This window comes from Triplophysa dalaica, chromosome 5, assembly GCF_015846415.1.
Source record: "Triplophysa dalaica isolate WHDGS20190420 chromosome 5, ASM1584641v1, whole genome shotgun sequence".
Taxonomy (NCBI): Eukaryota; Metazoa; Chordata; class Actinopteri; order Cypriniformes; family Nemacheilidae; genus Triplophysa; species Triplophysa dalaica.
Genome location: NC_079546.1, coordinates 20428848 through 20452532, shown reverse-complemented (window position 1 = coordinate 20452532; position 23685 = coordinate 20428848). Strand labels below are relative to the sequence as shown.

Sequence of the window (23685 nt, the reverse complement as noted above, 5' to 3'; positions counted from 1 at the left end):
ATTGACTGACTATGTCGATCAAACCAGGGCAATAGTAAGGATTGGGGGGAGCTCCAAATGTCTTCCTTGTCTGTCTCTTTCTTGTTGTACCTGAGAGTACATCTTCAAAGCATCTCACAAAAGGGGAGTCATGCCTGATTGTTTTCGGGGTTGTGTCTGTAAGGTCTGCTTCTTCTGTTGGTGTTATTTCAGTTCGGCAATAAAAGACTGATTTTCAATTGCAGTCTTCAGGTTATTTATACTCTCCTGGCAGTTTGTATGTGTGGCCTCAGTAAAAACTGTTCCAATGTCGGTTAGAAGAGCTTTTATCTCATCCAGTGTTGAGGTATTCTGCAGCAGTGCCATGGAGTAAAGGAAGAGGTCCTTTGTTGGCTTTCCACATTTTACTTTAGACACCATACAGGACAGTATTTTTACCATGTGTGCTGCACATATGTGCACAACAGTGAACAAGTCTGTCTCAACCTTTTGAGGATGGAGGTGCTGTCTGAACATTTTACAATCTTCACGTGACAGACAAGTAAGCCAGTGCTGTATTGTAGGTGTGCTCTGGTCAGAAGAGATCATCTCTGCTACAGCAACAACTAATGTTTCTGAAGTGGATATAACTGGACAGCAAAGTGCATAATACAATACACTTTTGCAGTCTTTAGGTTTGGCCACAACAGTTCCAGTTGTATCGAGGTAGAGGAGAAGTTTGCCTTCTTTCTGGAAGTCTTTCAGAAGCTGGAGTTGATCAACAGACTACATGTGTGTGATAAAGGGTGAAATTGCCACAAACTATATGACCATTGGCATTTCCTGGAGCAACTCGTAAATCGTTCTTCTTCTGTGTCCCATATTTAGAATTTCTGCACGAGAGCGCCCTCTGGCTTTCAGATGTGGCGGCATTTAACCCTAATACATTGAGAAACTGAGCATATATTTAAACTTTTATGTAATACTTACAGATTGATTTGATTTACAATTTGGCAATTTAATTCATTTCTGACACCAAATTTGTGAACAAACAGAAGTTTAACATTTGATCTTTTCAATGTGTTTCTTCCTCAGAAATGGCTCAGATTCTATATTTCAGTCTTCTTGTCATTGGTGAGTTTGTGTTTCTGCTTTTATGTTTGATTAAAATGTCAGGAGAATTGACACCAGAGTTATCTGTCTGTCTATTAATAACTGTTATATTGAAGTAAAAGAGGCATTTTGTAATAATTACTTTATTAAATATATCATACCAACAATCTAAGGCGATGTGTCCAAAAGACGTCTTTTCTGTGTCTGTGTTGATGTTGAATAGATGTCCCTTGAGGGGTCAAAAGTGAAAGGGTTTACTTCTTCTATTTATGACATCTTCTGAACGCCTAATATTGAGGGACACAATTACAGGTAACAAAAAAAAGTAATGAATTAACAATGTTAAGAGAATAACTAAAGGAAACACTAAACACTATTAGGGTTCATGTTTTCTTCAGTGTTTGTGTTTGTTATCAGCAGGTGTTCATCATTAATGATCAATCGTGACTTCATTAATCATCTTAATTATCTCATTAACTTTAAGTCTGCTTCAGTGTTACTTTTTAACTCTCTGAGTGAAAATTATATAAACACTAAAAGTGTTCATTTAACACTGGAGGTTTTGCTGTGTGCTTAGTGAACATTCACGGGTTAAGTTAGATTTAGTTTTATTTCAACAAACCACCATTATTGTGATCAGTGTTTTAATGTTAGGTGTTCATTGGCGAGCCATGTATGTTGAAATATGTTTGTTGTGGAAAAGTCTGGAATCTAGTGGGATCATATGATGGTGATGATTAAGAAATGATGATATAACCATTATGAAATCACAGAAACAACTTTACCTGTTGTGTTTTTGATTTGTGAATATTGTGTGACGGTACAATGAGTACATTACAGAAAAAGTAATGTTTTAATACATTTATTGTAAAAAATTATATAAATAGAAGAAACTGCTATGAAACATATTAAGCTTTCATAACTCTTGGAGAAGCTTCTAGTTCATTCATTTAAATTACTTTAATAAAATACTTAAAAATGTAGTATTATTTTATTGAGACAATAAGAGTTCAACACTCATCATAAAATCCTCATCAATGGTGACAATCATCAAACCAATTCTGATCAACTGCAATGCATGCTGGGAGTTATCAATTAGTTTTGTACTATGATGTTACCCAGGATGCACTGTAGCATGAAGTGTTCATATGTTATCTGTTCAGTGATTTCTGAGCTAAGGTCTTTTGATACCAACTTACACCCCCTGCACAATATATGAACATGATAGAAAACATATGGCTGATGATGAATCAGAGAGTAAAACCTCATATTAATCTCCACTTTAGAGATAATCCTCATATTTATCATGAAAACATTATATATCTAATATTACTACTGTAAATCTATATTTATTTATTATGAGATCTTCAACTTTCAAAAATCTTCTAGAAATGTTTTCTGTGTTTTTATATATTGTGATATCAACATATTTTAATGACAGTATATTTATTGTGCAAAATATACTTTTTTTATTCTTTATAATCAACAAAAAATTTTACAAACTTTGCTAAAGTGATTATTTACACCGTTAAAGTCATATTATTTTATAAGTATTTGTATCATTACTGTATTCACCTACTGTAATGTAAAATTAAATGTAAATTTATAAGATTTTTAAACACAATTGACCCCTTATGATTTATTTTCACACAGAATCTGTCGCTCCATACATTTTAATACAAACATATATATTTATCTTCAATCATACATTATGTGTGTAGTGAAAAGCACATTTCTTCTGAAGGTGTGCCTTTAACCTCGATGTACCTACAACACACTGTGATCAACTTAAAAATTATATTATTATGCAGGAAATAATGACTCGTCTTAAAGCTAAACACATAACATTACAAAACATACAACAACCAGAATAAAGTTTTTGAGCTTTTACTTTTTTCCATAATGTTACCATGAGGCTGGCGGTCCACAGAGAGCAGAAATGTGTCATAAAGTTAGTGAAAACAAAGTCCCCTGTTTAGAAAGACCATACGATTGTTTAGTTTTACTGTCACTCAAAATGAATCTCTTATTGATTTACAATGACTTTATTCATGTTTCATTCATAGCTAGACCTCTACGTCAGAGCAGTGACTGTTCAGCGGATGACATCACAGTATCACAAGAGCAGACTGCTCCGTTCTCTCTAACTACTCTCATGATACTTTACAGTCAAACACTGAGCAGCGCTGCAGGAGGTCAAACAGACCTGTTCTAATGGAGAAAAGACTTTATTTTCATTAAAAACAATATCTGCCAGTTTTAAAATATTTACCTCAGTTTTGTTCATCTCTGAGGGTCTAGAGGACCCTGAGGGTTCATTATTGGTTAGTTGAGACTATGATGGGGAAATTATCAATGTAGGTACAACTGTTTCCCAAATCGTAGTAATTCTGTAAGAGATCAATCGTTTGAATCAAGTTGGTTCAGTAATCTAGTTGATGACGTCACACATGTGGTGGAGTAATGACGTCTACTAATAAATACATTCAGATCGATTTAATGTCAAATTATTGCTGTAAATAACATACATTGCGCTTTACGGCGACTTTTGTTATCTCACTGTTGTTATCTGTTGTTTTATTTTGTGATATTTCATTTAGAGTAATCTGAGGGGAGTAAATAATAACAGAATTGTCCCTTTAAGAGCAGTTGTTCAAGTGATTACATCACATCTTAGAAATAACCATCATAACCTGATCCCATTCGATTTTGTCTTACTTCATTTTTTGATATAAAATTAAATTGATTCGATAACATTAATATTGACAAATCAACAGTTTTTATCAAATATATTCAAATATATTATTTAAACCAGAAGTTTTACTATTCAACACTTACTAGAAAAAGCAAAAGAGCCCAAATCAACCTTCTACAAAAAATCTCTTTATGTCAATACAAATATAAATCATTGACTTCTATGTTCAGGGTCTGATCTACCACACCACAAAAAGAAATATCACAAAAAAGGATGGTTTATTTCAACTTATCGTGCATCAGAAATGGATAAACTCGTTAAACTGTTAAACAACCCAGCGTAGACTAATGTATAACCCAACTGTGGGGTTTGTTCATTTTGACCCAATGTAAATAACCCATTGTTTTTAGAGTGATGGGACACTAGTTGGAAATAAAATAAAACACATTTTGTTCTTAGAGGTTGCAGCAGTTAGGGATAAAAGACTCAAACTGTTTTTAAAACATCGACGAGTCACGCTGATGATGGTGAAGTAAAGATGAGAAAGTAGAATAAAATCTAATTGAAATGAGTTGAATAGATTAGAGATTGAAATCAAACAGCACAGAATATATTGCACACTTAAACAAATTTAAATTGGTTAAATGATCAAATATTTTATTTTTATTTTATTACCGGCTCAGAAATCTTACTGCATGAGTTGACTTGTTTTTCTTGTGTTCTCAATTATTTTTAATAAAATGTGATTTGATTCCAAGTCGCCGACTCGAACGCTCATCTCTGTGAGACACTAACAGACTAAAATCTGTCAGAATCTGCTTCTTCAATACAAACTCTGTGTCAGTAAATGATGATTGTGTGGTGTCAGCACACTCCTGCTTAGATCAGCTCTGAGTGAATGTGTTTGAATAAAAACTCTCTCTTTCAGCTCTCTGTTCATTATCTGAAGGCATTCAGCGCCGCTATCACTATATAAACATTGAGAAGAACTGGACTGAAGCTCAGAGATACTGCAGAGAGAACTACACAGATCTGGCCACAGTCAACAACATCAATGACATGAACGAGCTGAAGAAGACTGTGAATAACAATCCGGAGTATGTCTGGATTGGACTGAAGAGAACAGATGAATGGAAGTGGTCTCTGGGTGATCCTGTGAAATATCTGAACTGGGAAACTCAACCATCAACTGACACAAATAATTGTGCCGTTATGAGAAATGGAAAATGGCATCAGCAGAAGTGTATTGATAAGCTGGGATTCATCTGCTACAATGGTGAGTGACAGCAAACCTTCACGTCACAAAACATGATCATAAGACAACAATAATAAACATCACAGTTAAGAAACAGAACACATGTGGGTCAGATGAACAGGTTGGAGCTGAACTCCACAGGGACACTTCTGATTTATAGGGGTCATATGGCACGAATACGTGTTTTTCTGTGTCTTTGGTGTGTTTTAGTTGCCCATGCATGTATTAGACACGTAAAATTGCAAAAATTAAAGTGATGAAACAGAAGATGCATTCTATCTAAAAGCGATTGCTCAGACAGACCTGCCTGAAACGCCTCGTGTAACCACATTTCCACAAATGTACGTCATTTCGTGGTATGATTTGACTAAGACCGCCCAAATGTTAATGCATGTGAGGTGGCCGTACTTGTTATTCTCATTGTATCGTCACTTCTGCAGCCATGTCGTGGAGACTCTGTGTGTCTCGTTGCGTAAAGAAAGCCTCTTTGTTTGCCCTTCTAAAGGATGAGATGACTAAAAATGAATGATTACGTTTTATTTACAACACTGTTCTAGAAAAGAACAATCTGAATATTCAAGTTTGTGCAGCGCATTTCACTGACGATTGCTTCATGAACCTGGAAGATATCAAGACCGGCAATGCACGAAAGCTTTGGTTAAAAAGTGGGGCCATTCCCATTACAACTTCTCATGATAGGAGCTTCGGATTCGCAGCCTGTAAACATATCTTCATTGTAAAAGACTTTGTTACAGACTAATGCGGGTTGAGTTTGTTTTGATCTGCAAATGCAGACACGTGCGCTAGAGACAATAAATGTTGTGTTTATAATGGGGTTTATTGTCTTTGCTGAGTCGCGACGAGACGTGGCGAATTGATTTAAAGATGTGATGTCATTTTATCATCTGTCTGTACAATTGCTTAGGAACCTGATGTTCCGAATATGGTAAGAGACGTTACATTAGTGGCCAATCATAGCACACCTCGCTTTTCGGAGCGATGAGTTTTGTAAAAAAGGGAGGCGGAGCAAATAGGAGATACAAACATACATGGTATATGGAAATACAGCGTTTTTTTACTTTAAATCGTGTATACACATTACATTACACCTCAAACAAAAGATCTTCGTTTAAGCCATGTCATTTGACCCCTTTAAGCAAACACTCAAAGACAGTCAATGTAACACAGTAGCATCATTACATCTGATTCACTTCTCATCTCTGACTTCAGGTGTTTCAAAGGATTTCATTATCTGTCAATCACAGACTTTCCTTCTCAGTTGTGGTGAGTTCTCTGAGTTTCATCATTTACATGTTCACTGATTTAAAGGCCACATAACATGATGAGAAAATAAAGATTTGTCAAACACAATTGTCTGTAATGTGACTTTTTATCAACAGATCAGGGAACTATTAAAGTCCTTTCAGCCAATTATGGGCGTACAGACCGACAGACCTGCTCTACTGGAAGACCAGATGACCAGATCTCAAATGTTCAGTGCAGTCTGAACACATCTCTAACGGTGGCCACTCGGTGAGAACAGAAAACATTATTAAAGAGTTATCAGATATTATCACATCATCTTTATATATTTTTGCTGTTTTTTGTATTTATTGTCACAGATGTGATGGAGAAACTAATTGTTCTATGGTTGTGAACAATACAGTTTTCACTGATCCTTGTTCTGGAACTTACAAATACCTGAATGTGTCTTATGAGTGTGTTGAAGCACCACCAAGAGAGTTTTACACCCAACTGACACCAAACCTTATAAAACACTACACAAGAGTAAAGTTTAATGATTGAGTCATTTACAATCACTGAAGAAAACATGAACAATAAGAAGAAAAACCCTCATCGTGTTTAGTGTTTCCTTCAGTGGACTTCTTGACTCTTGTTCTCTTATATTAATGTGTTTGTTGGTTAGTTGTGATTGTTTGTTTTATTGTAAATGTTGTCAGTTTTTGTTGATGACACATTGTTCTGGCACGAAACAAGTTAAAACTTTTAGAAGAAATATGTTCCTGTAGATTGACATCTGAACTGTAAGGGTTGTGAGAATGAATGAAAATCATGAGACTTGAATCTTTATGTTCTTCAACAGACAGCAGTAAATCATACATCATTAATACTTCTAATACAACATGGAGTGAAGCTCAGAGTTTCTGCAGACAGTATCATACTGATCTGATCAGTGTGAGGAACCAGACTGACAATCAAATGATCCACAACATCATTAATGATCCTCACACATCTGTCTGGATTGGTCTGTTCATAGACTCATGGGAGTGGTCAGATAACACTGACTCCGCCTTCAGATACTGGGACTCTGGTCAACCGAATTATCACAATGGTTCTGAACATTGTACAGTGACGAAAGTGAATAATGAGGGAAAATGGCATGATGTATCTTGCAGTGTCTCTCACACTTTTGTGTGTCATGAAGGTGAGTTAATAAAAGTCAATGTGTGTGTTTGACTACAGAAGTTTCTTCATGATGAAACTGATCTCAGTTCAGTCTCAGTGTTTGTGTTTTGTTCTCATGTTCAGTTGTTTGTGTTTATTGTGTGTTCAGATGAGCTGATATTGATCCAGAAGAATCTGAGCTGGACTGAAGCTGTGAGATACTGCAGAGAGAATCATGTGGATCTGGTTTCAGTTGATTCACAGGAGATTCAGCTCATGGTGACTGAAGTTCTTCATCAGGCCTGGACTGCTAAGGTGTGGCTGGGGTTACACTATTACTGTCTCATGAATCTCTGGATCTGGGTACGAGGAGAGGTCGTCTGCTATCAGAATTGGGCTCCAGGGGTTCAGATTCAACTGAATGACTGCAGCGGTGAACACAGAGCTGGAGCGGTTCAGTCTGGAGGAGATCATATGTGGATCAGCCTTCCTCGATCTCAAGAACTCAACTTCATCTGCACCAGAAATAAAGAAAATTAAATCATGTGTGTCTGTCACTTTCTGTGATGTAGATCACTTCAGATGATGTAAACAACGCTGGTCCAGAAGAACTTCCAGTCTCAGTTTTTTAACACAACAAACAGAACATTTATAATCAATAAACCAAAATGTTAAACTAATATCTTTAAGATTTAAACGTGTATATAAGATTTATAAAGAGATAAATAAAAAGGAAAAAATGAATGTCTCTGGACCAGTGTTTACATTACTGACATTTATTTGTGGATGTCAAGATGATGACATGAGTTTAATAACAGCTGATAGTGATGTGTGTGTTTACTGCTTTAGGTCTTTCAGCTCATTGTGTTATTTTATCACTTTCTCATATTTATAAATGTCTGCTTGATCTCTGACACAGAATATTCTGGATGTGAAAAGAAATCTGGTGAAGGGGACTTTTATTCTGTATGTATTTAAATCAGTTCAAATAAACTCCTGACGTTCAACTTGATTCTATAATCGTAACAGTTTTTTATGTTTATATTTACGATATGAAAGTGCCTAGATACTGTCTACATAAATGTAGCAAAATAGACTGGAATTATCTGAAATAATTTGTTTTTATACACATTTATAAATGCAGAAAAGAAAACATTTAGCCTCCATAGAAACAGAAACAACTCAGTGAACTGAACATTGTATCATGCAGTCAAAAAAGAAACCACAACAAACTTTAAAAATACATTTATTGAATATAGTTTTAAAGGAAATCACATGTTTAGTTGTTTTATTCAGTAGAGTTTATCATCCAAGTCTGTGTGATCTCAAGCAGGAACTAAAAACTGTAAATCCCTGACCCCAGGTGGCCAAACAAGACAATAGTCGTGTGTTTGTTTTCTAGTAACATGTCAACTGAATAAAGTTAAATAAGACACTTATGTATGCATGCTTTCTAACTTATGTTTGATTGTGAAGTTTTAGCAAATTTCAGAATAAAATGGAAAGACTTACAGAGTTACTGTAATGAATGTTCAGGGCGAGTCGGATCCTTTTTCAATTCTCTCTTTAATGTTAAAATACAGAGATATCACAAGCATTAGCGGGTAAACATGAAACAGCAGTAGGTCAGGTTAGGTAGCAGTAATCCAATTCTGTAAGACAATCCATGGTGATACAAAGAAACACAAGAGTGTAACGGGAGGAGAACACTGACTGTTTGACCATTGCTGAGGGTGGGTAAATGTCAACTCAACTCAACTCAACTCAACGCATGCAGTGACGTCGATATCCATTGACCCCTGGTTGCGAGAGGTCCACGAGAACAATCAAAGCGCGCTATTCATTTCTAATGAGGGAAGTGGGAATTCTTATTGTTCGTGAAGGAGTGACACCGACGTGTGTTTATTTAGGACTGATGAGCCTTCCTTTTTTGACAGTTTGGAATTACAGTTCCGGTTTCCCTCGCTGATCCTGATGTCCTGGAGATCGCTGGAGCCGGGACTTGTGTGTTGTTGCCGCTGTCATCACCTCGCCTTGGGCGCTTCCCCTTTGCACTACGAGCACCAAGTGGACTGGGTCGTGAGTGACGAGACTGTTGGCTGTGTTCGACGAAACTCTGCTTTTAAACATAATATAATTGTGACGTTTTGCTTGTGTAACCTTCTCTCTGTCTAGTGAGATTTTTGCTGCTCTCCTAGGTTATATTTTCCACTGTTTTTATGCGAGTCCTTTTACGGCTACCAGACTGATCAAACTAATTTAGTCCTATCATTATTCCTAATGTGTGGGGTTGATGTTGAAGTGTTTACACCAGTACATTCTTAAATTTGCTATTTGCTCTTGAAGTGTAAATCTCATGTGTGATTGGGTGCTGTTGTATATGACTTTATTGGTCTGATTGGTGTGTTGACCGTTTTCTTGATCGCTCTCTAGTGAAGGAGTTTTTTAATAAGTTTTATTACGTTTAAATGTTTATTCTTTATTACAGTTTTAATGAACATAATATGTGTGTGTTTTAATGAGAATGTTTAGGCAGAAAGCTCTGAGGAGTTAAGGGCTGATTGGAATGTGTTTGCTACAAGATGTGGTATGTGTGTGTGTGTGTGTGTGTAGCCTTGTGTACAAAGATTGGGGGAAGCAGATAATGCAGATTGGTGCCTCTAGGAATGTGAGTGCAGACAATAAATTAAAGGGTCAAAGACCAAAGGTGGAACAAAGAAGTGCATGCACACACATATCATTATCTGAGTACTTAGCTATGCAGAATTTGGGTGTTGTGGGGTTCATATGATGTTTGCAGACAAAGGAGAACGAAGCTGATTGAATCAAGAGAGGGAGGCACCGCCTGAAGAAAGAAGATACACCCTCTCACATACACACTATAAATATGTTGTTAGAATGACACACTGGCTGTTTCTGATCAATAAACTTCAACATTTGTTAGAGTTATTTGAGCTGCCTTTCTCTTCAATTTTTGACCACGCAGGACAGAAAAGTCCATCACTAGCCAGGGGGCGCCATATTTTAACATTACTCCTAGTCCTTGAATTGAAGCATTTATATCTGGTGTTTCGCCTTGAGCATGTATACAGTGTTGTATAGTTTTTAAATTGTTGTATAAATAAACTTTGTATTTTTACAAAACGTTGGTGTAGCCTGTCACTTGTGTATTACAAGGATGGAATTTCTGCGTGTCCCTGAGTTGGCACTTTACAAGAGTACACAGAATAACACTTAGAAATGTGGCTGTAGCCAAACAAGACTTCACAAAGGAGTGAGAGTTGTCACTGAATTTATATTCCAGCTAAAGGTGTTCAGGTACAGCGGTAATCATGGTGCAAAGGATTCTGGGAGATGAAGTCCAAGGTCAAAACTTAGGTGAAAGTTCTGTTATGTGACTAGAGAGTGATATCGTGACAGTTACATTGCTGACTGTGGGTCTTGTCCAGGTCTTTACAGATCTCTCCTGTTGAATGGTGAAATTGGAGGTTGATCATCATCGGATATTTAATGTTTGCAATAAGAAGGTCAGACCTGTTGCTTAAAAATAACTGAAACATGTCTATTTAAATTAATATGTATAACATTTATAGAACAACGGCTTTAATGCAGAAACAATCAAAACCACAGTCATAAGTTAAGTCAACCTGGTTTCATAAATCATTTGAACGTATTATTTTAAATTATGTCTGGTGCTGAATTGCTATTTGTAAGTTGAAATTGCTAAATTGAAACAGCAAATAATGTTTACTAATGTCAATTTAAAAGCACTTAAATTACAAAAATGTTAACATTTTTATCGTTGTGATAATGTTAACTTTTAAATGTTTGAAAATGATGTGAACACCACCACTTTTTGAGGCAACATCATTTTTTTACATTTCAGTAATTTGATATTGGAAACAAATTCATATATTTTAGTGTATATTACACTATACACTTCACTTATTCAATACAATTCATATAATATAACTTTTGTTTTGACACATAAGAAACAAATTTGTGTATATCTATATGAATTGAATTGAATTGTATATCATTGTGTTTTACATGAGGAATGTGAAATCACAGTATCTCCTGTGCACACAGCTGTTTCCCACTATCACTCACACCACCGGCCCTTCCTCGTTGCCTCACAGCTCTCGTCCCACCTTCCTCGATACATACAGACATCTTTTTGGTAAACATCATAATTTGGGATTTCTACGCATTGAGAACAAGTTTTAAATCACTCAGTGTTTGCTGAACTACAGTGTAAAAAAATTAAACGTAAAAAAATGGTGAAATGCACGGCAGCACAGGGTGCCAAACGTTTACCATTAACAGAAATAAGGGTTCTCCCTGAACTGAGGTCACGTGTTAAAACTGTAAACATAAGAAAACATGTGTCTACATACAACAAGATATCATGTTTTCTGTTAAATTAAAATTAAAATAAATTAAAATGGTTGTATTTATAAATTGGTAAAATGATAAAAGCAACAATATTCAAACTTTGAAAGTACACTGACAAACCATTATGTATGTTTTTTACTACTTTTAAACTAGTATTTTGTTAATTGAGTTGTTTGCACAACTTTTCAAATTATTCGATTTTGTTTAATTGTGTAAATGGCAAGCAAAGACTTTGAGGAGATAGAGTGCACAACCACATGAAGCTTCAAAATCCACCAAAAGTGGACAGACCAGAGTGCTATTACTCGCCGTATATAGAGATGTGCTCTGTGTTTTATACACAAATACAAAACACCATCAGGGTAACACATGTTATGTGAAAATGATAGTATAAAAATTAACTAAACAACTTATAATGTTAAAAAACCTTAAAATTCACACAGCTGCTAAAACAAATATATTAAGAAACTATAATGATTAATGAATGTTGTGCAGAGTTAAACAGGGATTTGTGGGAAAGTCCTTTACAGTTTTTCACAGTATATGTGAAGGTTACTTACAGTTTTATTCTACAGAGATGTCAGTGTAAAAATATTGTGAACTGCATGTCAGCACAGGGTGCCAAACATTTACCATCAACAGAAATAACGTCTGTACGCTGTGAACTGATGTGACGTGATCTGAACAAACTGACTGTGAACTTAACATTAAAATTCTGTAGTTATAACAGAAGTGTTCTGGCAACCAATGTTTTCTTTAATAAAAACACCGTTACATTCTACAAACACCATCACCACCTTCACTTATTTAACACCACTTTCACTTTATTTCTGTGATACGTTTACAAATCTCTTGTTGACAATATCCACAAGTTTTGATGTTGATCATTGCTGTGCAGTCACCATTACAGAGATCAATGTTTGCTTTACTTGGGCTCTTGACTCTTCACGTACCTTTAAGTTTTCTTTAGCTTTTATGGCTGAAAGAGTTCATCTTTCAGATGGTGGGTGTCATCATCTTCTGGCCAGTCTCCATTCATGTATTAAGTGCTATTGAAGTGCTTTTGTGATGCTCCCAGACATTACGAGCCGTGGGCCTGATTGAGGAGGGGCCAGCTGGGTGCCGGGGCTTGGGTTGGTGGCGTAAGCCTCACGTGGAAACTGGTGTGCCGCTGGAGGAAGCAGCTATGCATCACCCGCGGGTTTCACATCAGGGGCGTGGCCTAAGCTTGCTGAAGGCCTGTGGCGGTGATCTGATGGAGTTGAGTTTTGCAGAGGGCCGGTTGAGGACGACTTGGTCTGGTTGGAAAGAGGTCCAGGTGCTGATCTTGATTGGTCAGTGGTTTGTCTTTCTGATGCAGATCTCTTTGGATGAGTTTTTGACTGTAGTGACACTAGAAGGCTGTATAGATCCGGTTTAGTCATCTTCCCGTTTACGTGAATGTCTCAGTCAGAGAGGGCTTGACTTAAGCTTGCTATGTTCCACTTCCCTTTAGGTGGTATGGAGTATGTTGCCGAAGCGTAAGATGATGCTGGGGAATGAGATTTCATGATAATTACTTTTGTTTGGAAGAAAACATTTTTTTTCAGTAAAATTGAAAAATGTAAATTTGGTATAAATGTTTAATGTTTTATAGTCTTTTACTATTTCAATAAAAATAAGTGAAAGTACATTATACTGCATTTTCCGTGTAAAAATACATGTATTTCTTACAGTGTATCGATAGCATCTAATTAATATTTACATTTATCACAAAGAGCTGTGAATTTTACATGTTGTAAATAGAATATAACGCACCTGTACATATAGCCGCTACTAAATTAAATTAGGAAAATATAGATTAAATTTGGTGTCAATGTGTGTTTTTTAAATATTTTCTACAGTTATGATTAAAAATGTGATATGCCTGTGAAATTCTAATGGATTTTTCAGTACAAATACAATTTGTCCAACTCTGACCAAAAAATAAACATGAACATTTTTAAAGGAGATGTCAGGTTAACAATACACAGAATTACTTAAATTTAATGGAAATAGACCGTTTTTTCCAGAAACACATTTATTATGTTAAAGAACAGGCGAAATGTACATTAGGTGTCAATGTTTGCATTTTTATGGAATTTCACAGTTCTGATTAAAATAAGATGTAACTGTTAAATTCTAAAAAAACTTCTCTGTAAAAATAAATGTATTTTTTACAGTGTAGGACCATAATATCTGCATCAGTACAATCTGCCCAAATACGTAACCATATCCACCTTTTTGAGTAAGCTGCAAACATTTAAATGAACAATCCCGAGGCCATCATCAGGTGTGTTATCATCAGGTGTATTAAACTTGTGACAACATCAGGACCTGGATTCGGTTTTACATTTCCAGAAATCAAAAGTAAAAGTACAATAAGCTCCATCTGCAATTTAGATTTCTTTGGTAAATTTGCTTCATTTGTTAAATTGGTAAAAGACCCAAGGGAACTTCCTGAAGTAACAACAAAATAATCTTGCAAAACCATGATTCTAGCAAGCTTATCAAGCGGCCAGAGTCCAAACTACTAAATAAATAAGAAAATAATGAAGTAACACTCGTTGTATTTTCGAGCGTTCCCTTTTTTGAATAATTTTCAGTTGAACATGTTGAGCTTTCACGGAATTGTTTAACACCATGAAAACTTCCACTACCGCTTGTCATAATAAAAAAAGAAATAAAACAAAAATGTATAATGAAATATATATCTTGTTCCTGAATTTAACACAATATACAGTTTGTTTGTACAAATTGTCCAGTAAGTCCCAGGAAAGTCTCCCAAGGATGTTTCAGTGGCAATAATATAGTTAAGCCTCATAAAAGGTCCAAGTTGAGTAATATTGAAAAGACTGCAAGACAAATTTCCAAATTTAGAAACCACCCGAACAATGTCATTCATCTCTTGTTCACCGTAGAGAAAATGGTAAAAAGCACTTTCCTTTATCTGGTAAAGTGTGGTATTCATCAAGGCCAGACGATCTCACAACACAAGCTGAATTCAAAAAGTGCGCTTCAGAAGATCCAAAGCCCGTCTTTATGTTCCTTTCTCTGGCAGAGTGCATTTATTCCACAAGGCCGAATCATCTCTGGGATTACTCCAAAATTGGAGAAGAAGAACCAAAGCCCGTCTTTGTTTTCACTTTTCAGGTAAGGTACGTTTCTCATCGAAAGACCAAGCGATCTCTCTGTATTACTTTATGAAACACTTAGAATTATTTATTTATATTTTAAACAGAAACTTAACATTTAGAAAACAAACAAAAACAAAACAATAGAAAAAAACCTTATGCTCAACAAACACAACAGATAAAACAAGCTGCCATCTTTGATTCCTTCCGGGATACAAGATGTGTGGCAGACCAAGTAAGGCAGCAACACTTCTCCTCTCATTTGTGTTTTTTAATAGCAGTGTAAATTTGTGAGAGATGGATATTATGCATGCAAATGTATGTCATTTATGAGCTGATATCGAAAATTCACATCCTGTTGAAGATACAACTGATTAGTAATAATTTCAGATTTTACATTCATTCATAAAAATGGTCCCCTAATTAAAACAAAGATGTGTTTTTAATCACACTTTTGACCATGGCATACCTCACGGCATACCAATGATTTTGGAAAACAACATATCATAATACATTATGGTGATATCAAATGACTGGCTGTATATATTCCATTATATATATATTAGCATGTTATCATAACATACAAAAATGTCACATCTAATGTCATATTTTATTCACTTACAAGTAACTCCAAAATACTTCTGAGTGCTGGTCTTCTCCCAGACGCCACTCCTAATTTGTACACATTTAACAATCTTGGGACCAGGTCATCACGTCCTTCAAGAAAAGACTCAACGCTGCCATAATCTAAAGAAACATATATAAAAAAACATTACACAGGCTGAATATGATATTAAATTTGGTACAATTCTGGGGAAACTATATGAATATATAACAACCTATTAAAAATGTAACCCCTTACATACCACTTAATAATGTTAAGGCTGGGAATCATGAATGAGTTTGGTACTGTGATGTTACCCAGCATGCATTGAAGCATGAAGCTTTCTTTTGTTGATCGTCACCATTGTTGAGTTTCATACACTGAATCTTCATGTCTAATTGACTTAACAGCTGTAGTTTTGTTTTAGCATGTTTCATTTGTCTCTGAGAATATGACAGTCAGGACACTTATCTGTAATATCAAAGCACTTTACAAAGTAATAACACAAAACACTCTTTATCAGTGATTCATAATGATTAAATCACCAAATCTCTTTGCTTTTTACCCAAACAAACGGGTTTTAACGCATTGTTTCAATGGTTAAAGATAATTTAAGCTAAAGTCTTAATAGTAAATCACAAGACCCCAACTAAAGCAAACATTGATTACAATTATGGAAGTCTGGTTAAATGTTAACCTTTTTAAAAAAATAAGTTTTAAGTTGACAGAACAGACAGAACTTCAAGTTTCAGTTTTGAGTACAGTTAACTCATTTTTAATCAGTAGATTGTACTGTTCGGGAATACAGTGTGCAAGCTCTACATCAACAGTGTTTTTTCTGGATGTCCTCAATTGCTGGAAGTGGAATCTCTGATCACCGCCCGCTCCAGTGGCTTATGCTCTGCAACAGAGCAGCTCATATTGCGTCCTTTCATGTCAATCACTGCCTGTGGCTGCTTCTCTCAGCAACAGTGGCAAGTTCTTTGACTTTGTAGATTTAAACGCATGTAAACACTGTCTGTTACAGTTCTCCTCCAGGCCACAATGACTGGTTTTCATTAATGGACACGTGTGGATGAGGATTTTGGGATTAACGAGATGGACCCTCAAATGTATGATGACTACTTTATGACGACTAGCCTGAATTTAAAACTCTACTGCTACAACAATTTAATGAATCTGAACATAAGACTGAACATAAGACTTTCATTGGCCTGACATTTCTGACTGTTTGGTTAACAGAACAATGAAGTATAAGATTTACTGTGAAGCCTTATTTTGACCACTTAGTTTAAATTTAAGGTTGACACAACTTGGAGTACATTCTTAAGACAAAGTTATAACATGCTCAAAAAAAGAGCAAAACCCAGGGAAACACAGATCACCATGATGGTGGCTACTTAGAAGATTAAGTAAATAAAACTTAATTGAGTCAAAATAAAAAGGTAACCCCAAAATGTAAGATAAGCAATAATTTTTTCACGGTTTAAAACAACAAAATACCACAATATAAGACATTTGTGCACAGATACATGTGCTCTTAGTTTGTTTGGAAACAACATTTGTAAAGATTATAATTTAAACCATCATCACAAAAATAAGCATGAAAGGACCCCTGTCACACCAACATTTGCATACAGGAGGAGTGCAGATATCCTGGAAAGAGTTTTAGTACACAACACTTTTGTTAACCAAGAGCTTCAGGCAAACTTCATTTGAATGAGGAAGAGAGTCGAACACGTGAACGTTTCTTTTTAAAATAAACTTACATTCAATTTTAGGTGAACTATCCCCTTAAATTTATTCACTTGTAAGACATTTAAAAATATATTAATTGTCATATGAAATGATGAAAACTCAAACTTCTATTAATATATTAATAATGGACTGATGGAATAAAGAGGAATAAAGCAAAGTGAGTCCAGGGAGACGATCTGAGAGCCTCATCATATAAGAATCATCACTTTTTGCTTCTCTGACGTCATTGTTTCGACCCAGAAACAGAAAACACAAATGAGATGAGATAACATCAGATGTTGACATCAATATTTACTTTGATGTTTCAGGGCCACCGGCTGTCACACATTGGGCGTAAGACTCACTCATTTGACTCTGTTGTCACACTCTCACGCCACACATCTGTTTTCACACGCAGGGCCGCTCTTCAATGTGACCTCCTTCCTCAAATATGACCACAGGTCAGTCCGGGGGAAGTCGCATCACAGGCTTCAATATCCCTCTGGAAGCATGAGACCCCCAGTACAGAGACGTTCCCCTTAGTGTGGTCATTGATGCAGCGTTCTCCATCATTGTTTCATTTCTTGATGTTCAATGTTCATCACAGTGGTGTGGTCTAGTTTTTTCTAGTGAGTGTACAGTGTTTTTCCCTTCCAGCCTCACGCTCGCCCGTCCCAGATCAACACCATGAGCACCATCACACTTACTAATGTATATTATATACTGTATATGTGATCAACACCATGAGCACCACACTTACTAATGTATATTATATACTGTATATGTGATCAAGAGCATGAGCACCACCACACTTACTAATGTATATTATATACTGTATATGTGATCAACACCATGAGCACCACCACACTTACTAATGTATATTATATACTGTATATGTGATCAACACCATGAGCACCATCACACTTACTAATGTATATTATATACTGTATATGTGATCAACACCATGAGCACCACACTTACTAATGTATATAATATACTGTACATGTGATCAACACCATGAGCACCACCACACTTACTAATGTATATTATATACTGTATATGTGATCAAGAGCATGAGCACCACACTTACTAATGTATATTATATACTGTATATGTGATCAAGAGCATGAGCACCATCACACTTACTAATGTATATTATATACTGTATATGTGATCAACACCATGAGCACCACCACACATACTAATGTATATTATATACTGTATATGTGATCAACACCATGAGCACCACCACACTTACTAATGCATATTATATACTGTATATGTGATCAACACCATGAGCACCACCACACTTACTAATGTATATTATATACTGTACATGTGATCAACACCATGAGCACCGCCACACTTACTAATGTATATTATATACTGTACATGTGATCAAGAGCATGAGCACAACCACACTTACTAATGTATATTATAAACTGCATATGTGATCAACACCATGAGCACCACCACACTTACTAATGTATATTATATACTGTACATGTGATCAACACCATGAGCACCACACTTACTAATGTATATTATATACTGTATATGTGATCAACACCATGAGCACCACACTTACTAATGTATATTATATACTGTATATGTGATCAAGAGCATGAGCACCACCACACTTACTAATGTATATTATATACTGTATATGTGATCAACACCATGAGCACCACCACACTTACTAATGTATATTATATACTGTATATGTGATCAACACCATGAGCACCATCACACTTACTAATGTATATTATATACTGTATATGTGATCAACACCATGAGCACCACACTTACTAATGTATATAATATACTGTACATGTGATCAACACCATGAGCACCACCACACTTACTAATGTATATTATATACTGTATATGTGATCAAGAGCATGAGCACCACACTTACTAATGTATATTATATACTGTATATGTGATCAAGAGCATGAGCACCATCACACTTACTAATGTATATTATATACTGTATATGTGATCAACACCATGAGCACCACCACACATACTAATGTATATTATATACTGTATATGTGATCAACACCATGATTACCACCACACTTACTAATGCATATTATATACTGTATATGTGATCAACACCATGAGCACCACCACACTTACTAATGTATATTATATACTGTACATGTGATCAACACCATGAGCACCGCCACACTTACTAATGTATATTATATACTGTACATGTGATCAAGAGCATGAGCACAACCACACTTACTAATGTATATTATAAACTGCATATGTGATCAACACCATGAGCACCACCACACTTACTAATGTATATTATATACTGTACATGTGATCAACACCATGAGCACCACACTTACTAATGTATATTATATACTGTATATGTGATCAACACCATGAGCACCACCACACTTAATAATGTATATTATATACTGTATATGTGATCAACACCATGAGCACCACACTTACTAATGTATATTATATACTGTATATGTGATCAACACCATGAGCACCACCACACTTACTAATGTATATTATATACTGTATATGTGATCAACACCATGAGCACCACACTTACTAATGTATATTATATACTGTATATGTGATCAACACCATGAGCACCACACTTACTAATGTATATAATATACTGTATATGTGATCAACACCATGAGCACCATCACACTTACTAATGTATATTATATACTGTATATGTGATCAACACCATGAGCACCACCACACTTACTAATGTATATTATATACTGTATATGTGATCAACACCATGAGCACCACCACACTTACTAATGTATATTATATACTGTATATGTGATCAACACCATGAGCACCACCACACTTACTAATGCATATTATATACTGTATATGTGTTCAAGAGCATGAGCACCACACTTACTAATGTATATTATATACTGTATATGTGATCAACACCATGAGCACAACACACTTAATAATGTATATTATATACTGTATATGTGATCAACACCATGAGCACCACCACACTTACTAATGTATATTATATACTGTATATGTGATCAACACCATGAGCACCACACTTACTAATGTATATTATATACTGTACATGTGATCAACACCATGAGCACCACACTTACTAATGTATATTATATACTGTATATGTGATCAACACCATGAGCACCACCACACTTACTAATGTATATTATATACTGTATATGTGATCAACACCATGAGCACCACACTTACTAATGTATATTATATACTGTATATGTGATCAACACCATGAGCACCACCACACTTACTAATGTATATTATATACTGTATATGTGATCAACACCATGAGCACCACCACACTTACTAATGTATATTATATACTGTACATGTGATCAACACCATGAGCACCATCACACTTACTAATGTATATTATATACTGTATATGTGATCAACACCATGAGCACCATCACACTTACTAATGTATATTATATACTGTATGTGTGATCAAGAGCATGAGCACCACACTTACTAATGTATATTTTATACTGTACATGTGATCAAGAGCATGAGCACAACCACACTTACTAATGTATATTTTATACTGTACATGTGATCAACACCATGAGCACCACACTTACTAATGTATATTATATACTGTATATGTGATCAACACCATGAGCACCAACACACTTACTAATGTATATTATATACTGTATATGTGATCAACACCATGAGCACAACCACACTTACTAATGTATATTATATACTGTATATGTGATCAACACCATGAGCACCACACTTACTAATGTATATTATATACTGTATATGTGATCAACACCATGAGCACCACCACACTTACTAATGTATATTATATACTGTATATGTGATCAAGAGCATGAGCACCACACTTACTAATGTATATTATATACTGTATATGTGATCAACACCATGAGCACCACCACACTTACTAATGTATATTATATACTGTATATGTGATCAACACCATGAGCACAACACACTTACTAATGTATATTATATACTGTATATGTGATCAAGAGCATGAAAGATTTATAGCAAGCAAGATTTTAATAGCAATGACAGCTGGGGGGACTTTCTGGTTTTGTTAATCTGTTTAACTCAGTCAGTGAAGAGTTACATTAGTACATGTATACAATCCCTAAAGCACAGGTCTTATCAGCTGACAATTTTCAAAGCACTTTTGAGATCCATTTGAAAACCAGCTATAAGATCATTTATTTGTGATGAACTATTTAAACAGAAAACCCAACTGATAAAAAATATACTTACATACATTCTGGTCGTTACCATTAAACTACCATTAATGAACCACCATTTTTTAACTCAGCCTAGTTTTCACACACTGGGTCACACTATGAGTACAAGTTGTGACTATTATTGACATTGATAGTTCCCTTTCTGTCAGTCTCTCGACGTTGTGTCGAGAACGACAGATGGGGTTCGCCCTTGAGAACCAATCAGAGGTGGACAATCCTGGGGCCAAAGAGTAAAAGTCCTGCCATATTTTTGTTTCACCCATGAACTTAGCAGCTGATTTCACCAGCGGAGGAACCAAAACATTCCTTTTAAGTCACAAGTCAAATCTCAAGCCCTCAAAGAGTTAATGTTAATGAGATGATTAAGTGAGTAATTTAATGATGATTGAGTGATGAACACCTGCTGTTAACAATCAACATCACTGAAGAAAAGAGAAACACAAGAAGTACAACTGACTTCAGCCACAGCCTTGGATGACATCAGCTGAAAAAAAAAAAAATTCACCATAATTGTGGTCAGTGTTTGCTTTAGTTGTGCTCTTGAGTCGTTCAGTAATAGGTTGTGGGTCTTTTTCTGTCTCTTCTCTCAACCGAATGCTGGTATGTCGTGAGCGCACTGGTGGTCACACAGACTCCCCACTTATGGTTATAAAGCACTTTAGGTGTACAGGAATACACAAGCGAGCGTTATATAAATGGCTTATTTATTCAAAGATACTTGCTAAATTAATTACAATATTTGTTCAATGCTGAATCAAATCTTGAAGGAACAGAATAGTTTGTATTTCTGGTTTAAATCTCTCTAGGTTTATGATCTGCATTTGGATATAAAAACCTCCTAAATCAATGGCACAATACAGCTTCACTATATGGATCAGTCTTTTAGACATGAACATTTATCATATGAACCTCAACAGTGGTGACAATTATAAGTCATACTGCATTGCATGATGGGAGTTTTTCATGCATTGCAGCTTGAAGCATTTTGTTGAGCGTCACCATTGTTGAGCTTCATATGCTGGTTCATGATGTCTGTCTAGAAGTTTTAACTCAGGTACGTGCATTTCTAGGGTTGGCGGGCTACTATCGGTGTTTTATACCCCACTTTTCTTCGATAGCCAGCCCCCTGACAGACCTGATGAAGAAAGGACATCCAGAGAGACTGGACGGCTGAGGCAGAAGCAGTGTTTCGAGCTCTGAAGCAAGCCCTAACCTCGTCACCGGTCCTGTACGCTCCAGATTGCGGCTGCCCTTTTTTTCTCCAGACGGACGCCTCAGACAATGGTCACCCCAGATCAGTCCTCTGGAACACCATGTCTCGTCTCTAGATGGGACGAGAAGATCCTGAGTTGGCTACTCCCCCTCTATGGCGGAGACCATCACCCAAGCTAGGGCCCCATCTACTAGGGGTTTATACGTCTCTAGACGGCGCCTCTTCTCATCCTGGTGTCACTCTCAACGAGAAAGATTCACTGAGGTGCTCGATCAGGATCGTGTTGTCCTCCTTAAGAGACGGGAGACTGATATCTCCCCTCCACACTGAATGTGTATGTAGCCTCTGGGCCCCCCAAGAGCCCCTTGGAGGTTCCGATCTTCCTCACCTGACGAGTAAGATGGCCCTCCTGATGGCGCTCGCTTCCATCAAGAGGGTAGGTGACCTCCAAGCTTTCTCCGTGTCCCCGGAATGCCTTGAATTCGGCCCTGGAAACTCTCACGTTATCTTGAGACCCAGGCCCGGATGCCGGCCCAAAAGTTCTCACTACTCCCTTCCGGGGCTCTCCCCATTGGAAAGGAAGGTATGCCTGCGAAAGTACCTTTCCACCCTCCAGTAGGTTGGGTCAGTTCGCTATCTACCTCTATTCTTACCCAAACATATGGCTAAGAATAGGTGTCTCACCAACCTTCCTTCTTACCCAAACACTGGTTAAGAACCGTCATTCCATCCATCACTAAGCAAGCACCCCCTGAGGGTTGGGCTGGGTAGAGCAGCCTTCCCCCTTAGGCCGGGACACCATATGAACTATCACCACTTTCACTTTATTTCTGTCATACATTCCCTTAAAGAGAAAAATGTCAATTCTGTGATTATT

At 36.3% G+C, this 23685-nt stretch overlaps 1 protein-coding gene across 1 annotated transcript; it reads left to right on the top strand.

Annotated features, from left to right (window-relative positions):
* The first annotated feature begins 1055 nt into the window (after nucleotides 1–1055).
* LOC130420417 (C-type mannose receptor 2-like) lies at nucleotides 1056–7967 on the top strand. The gene is made up of 4 exons (XM_056747702.1): nucleotides 1056–1092; nucleotides 4695–5042; nucleotides 7126–7467; nucleotides 7597–7967. Exons 1-4 carry the CDS (start codon nucleotides 1056–1058, stop codon nucleotides 7965–7967), a joined length of 1098 nt encoding a protein of 365 aa, XP_056603680.1.
* Nucleotides 7968–23685: the final 15718 nt, after the last annotated feature.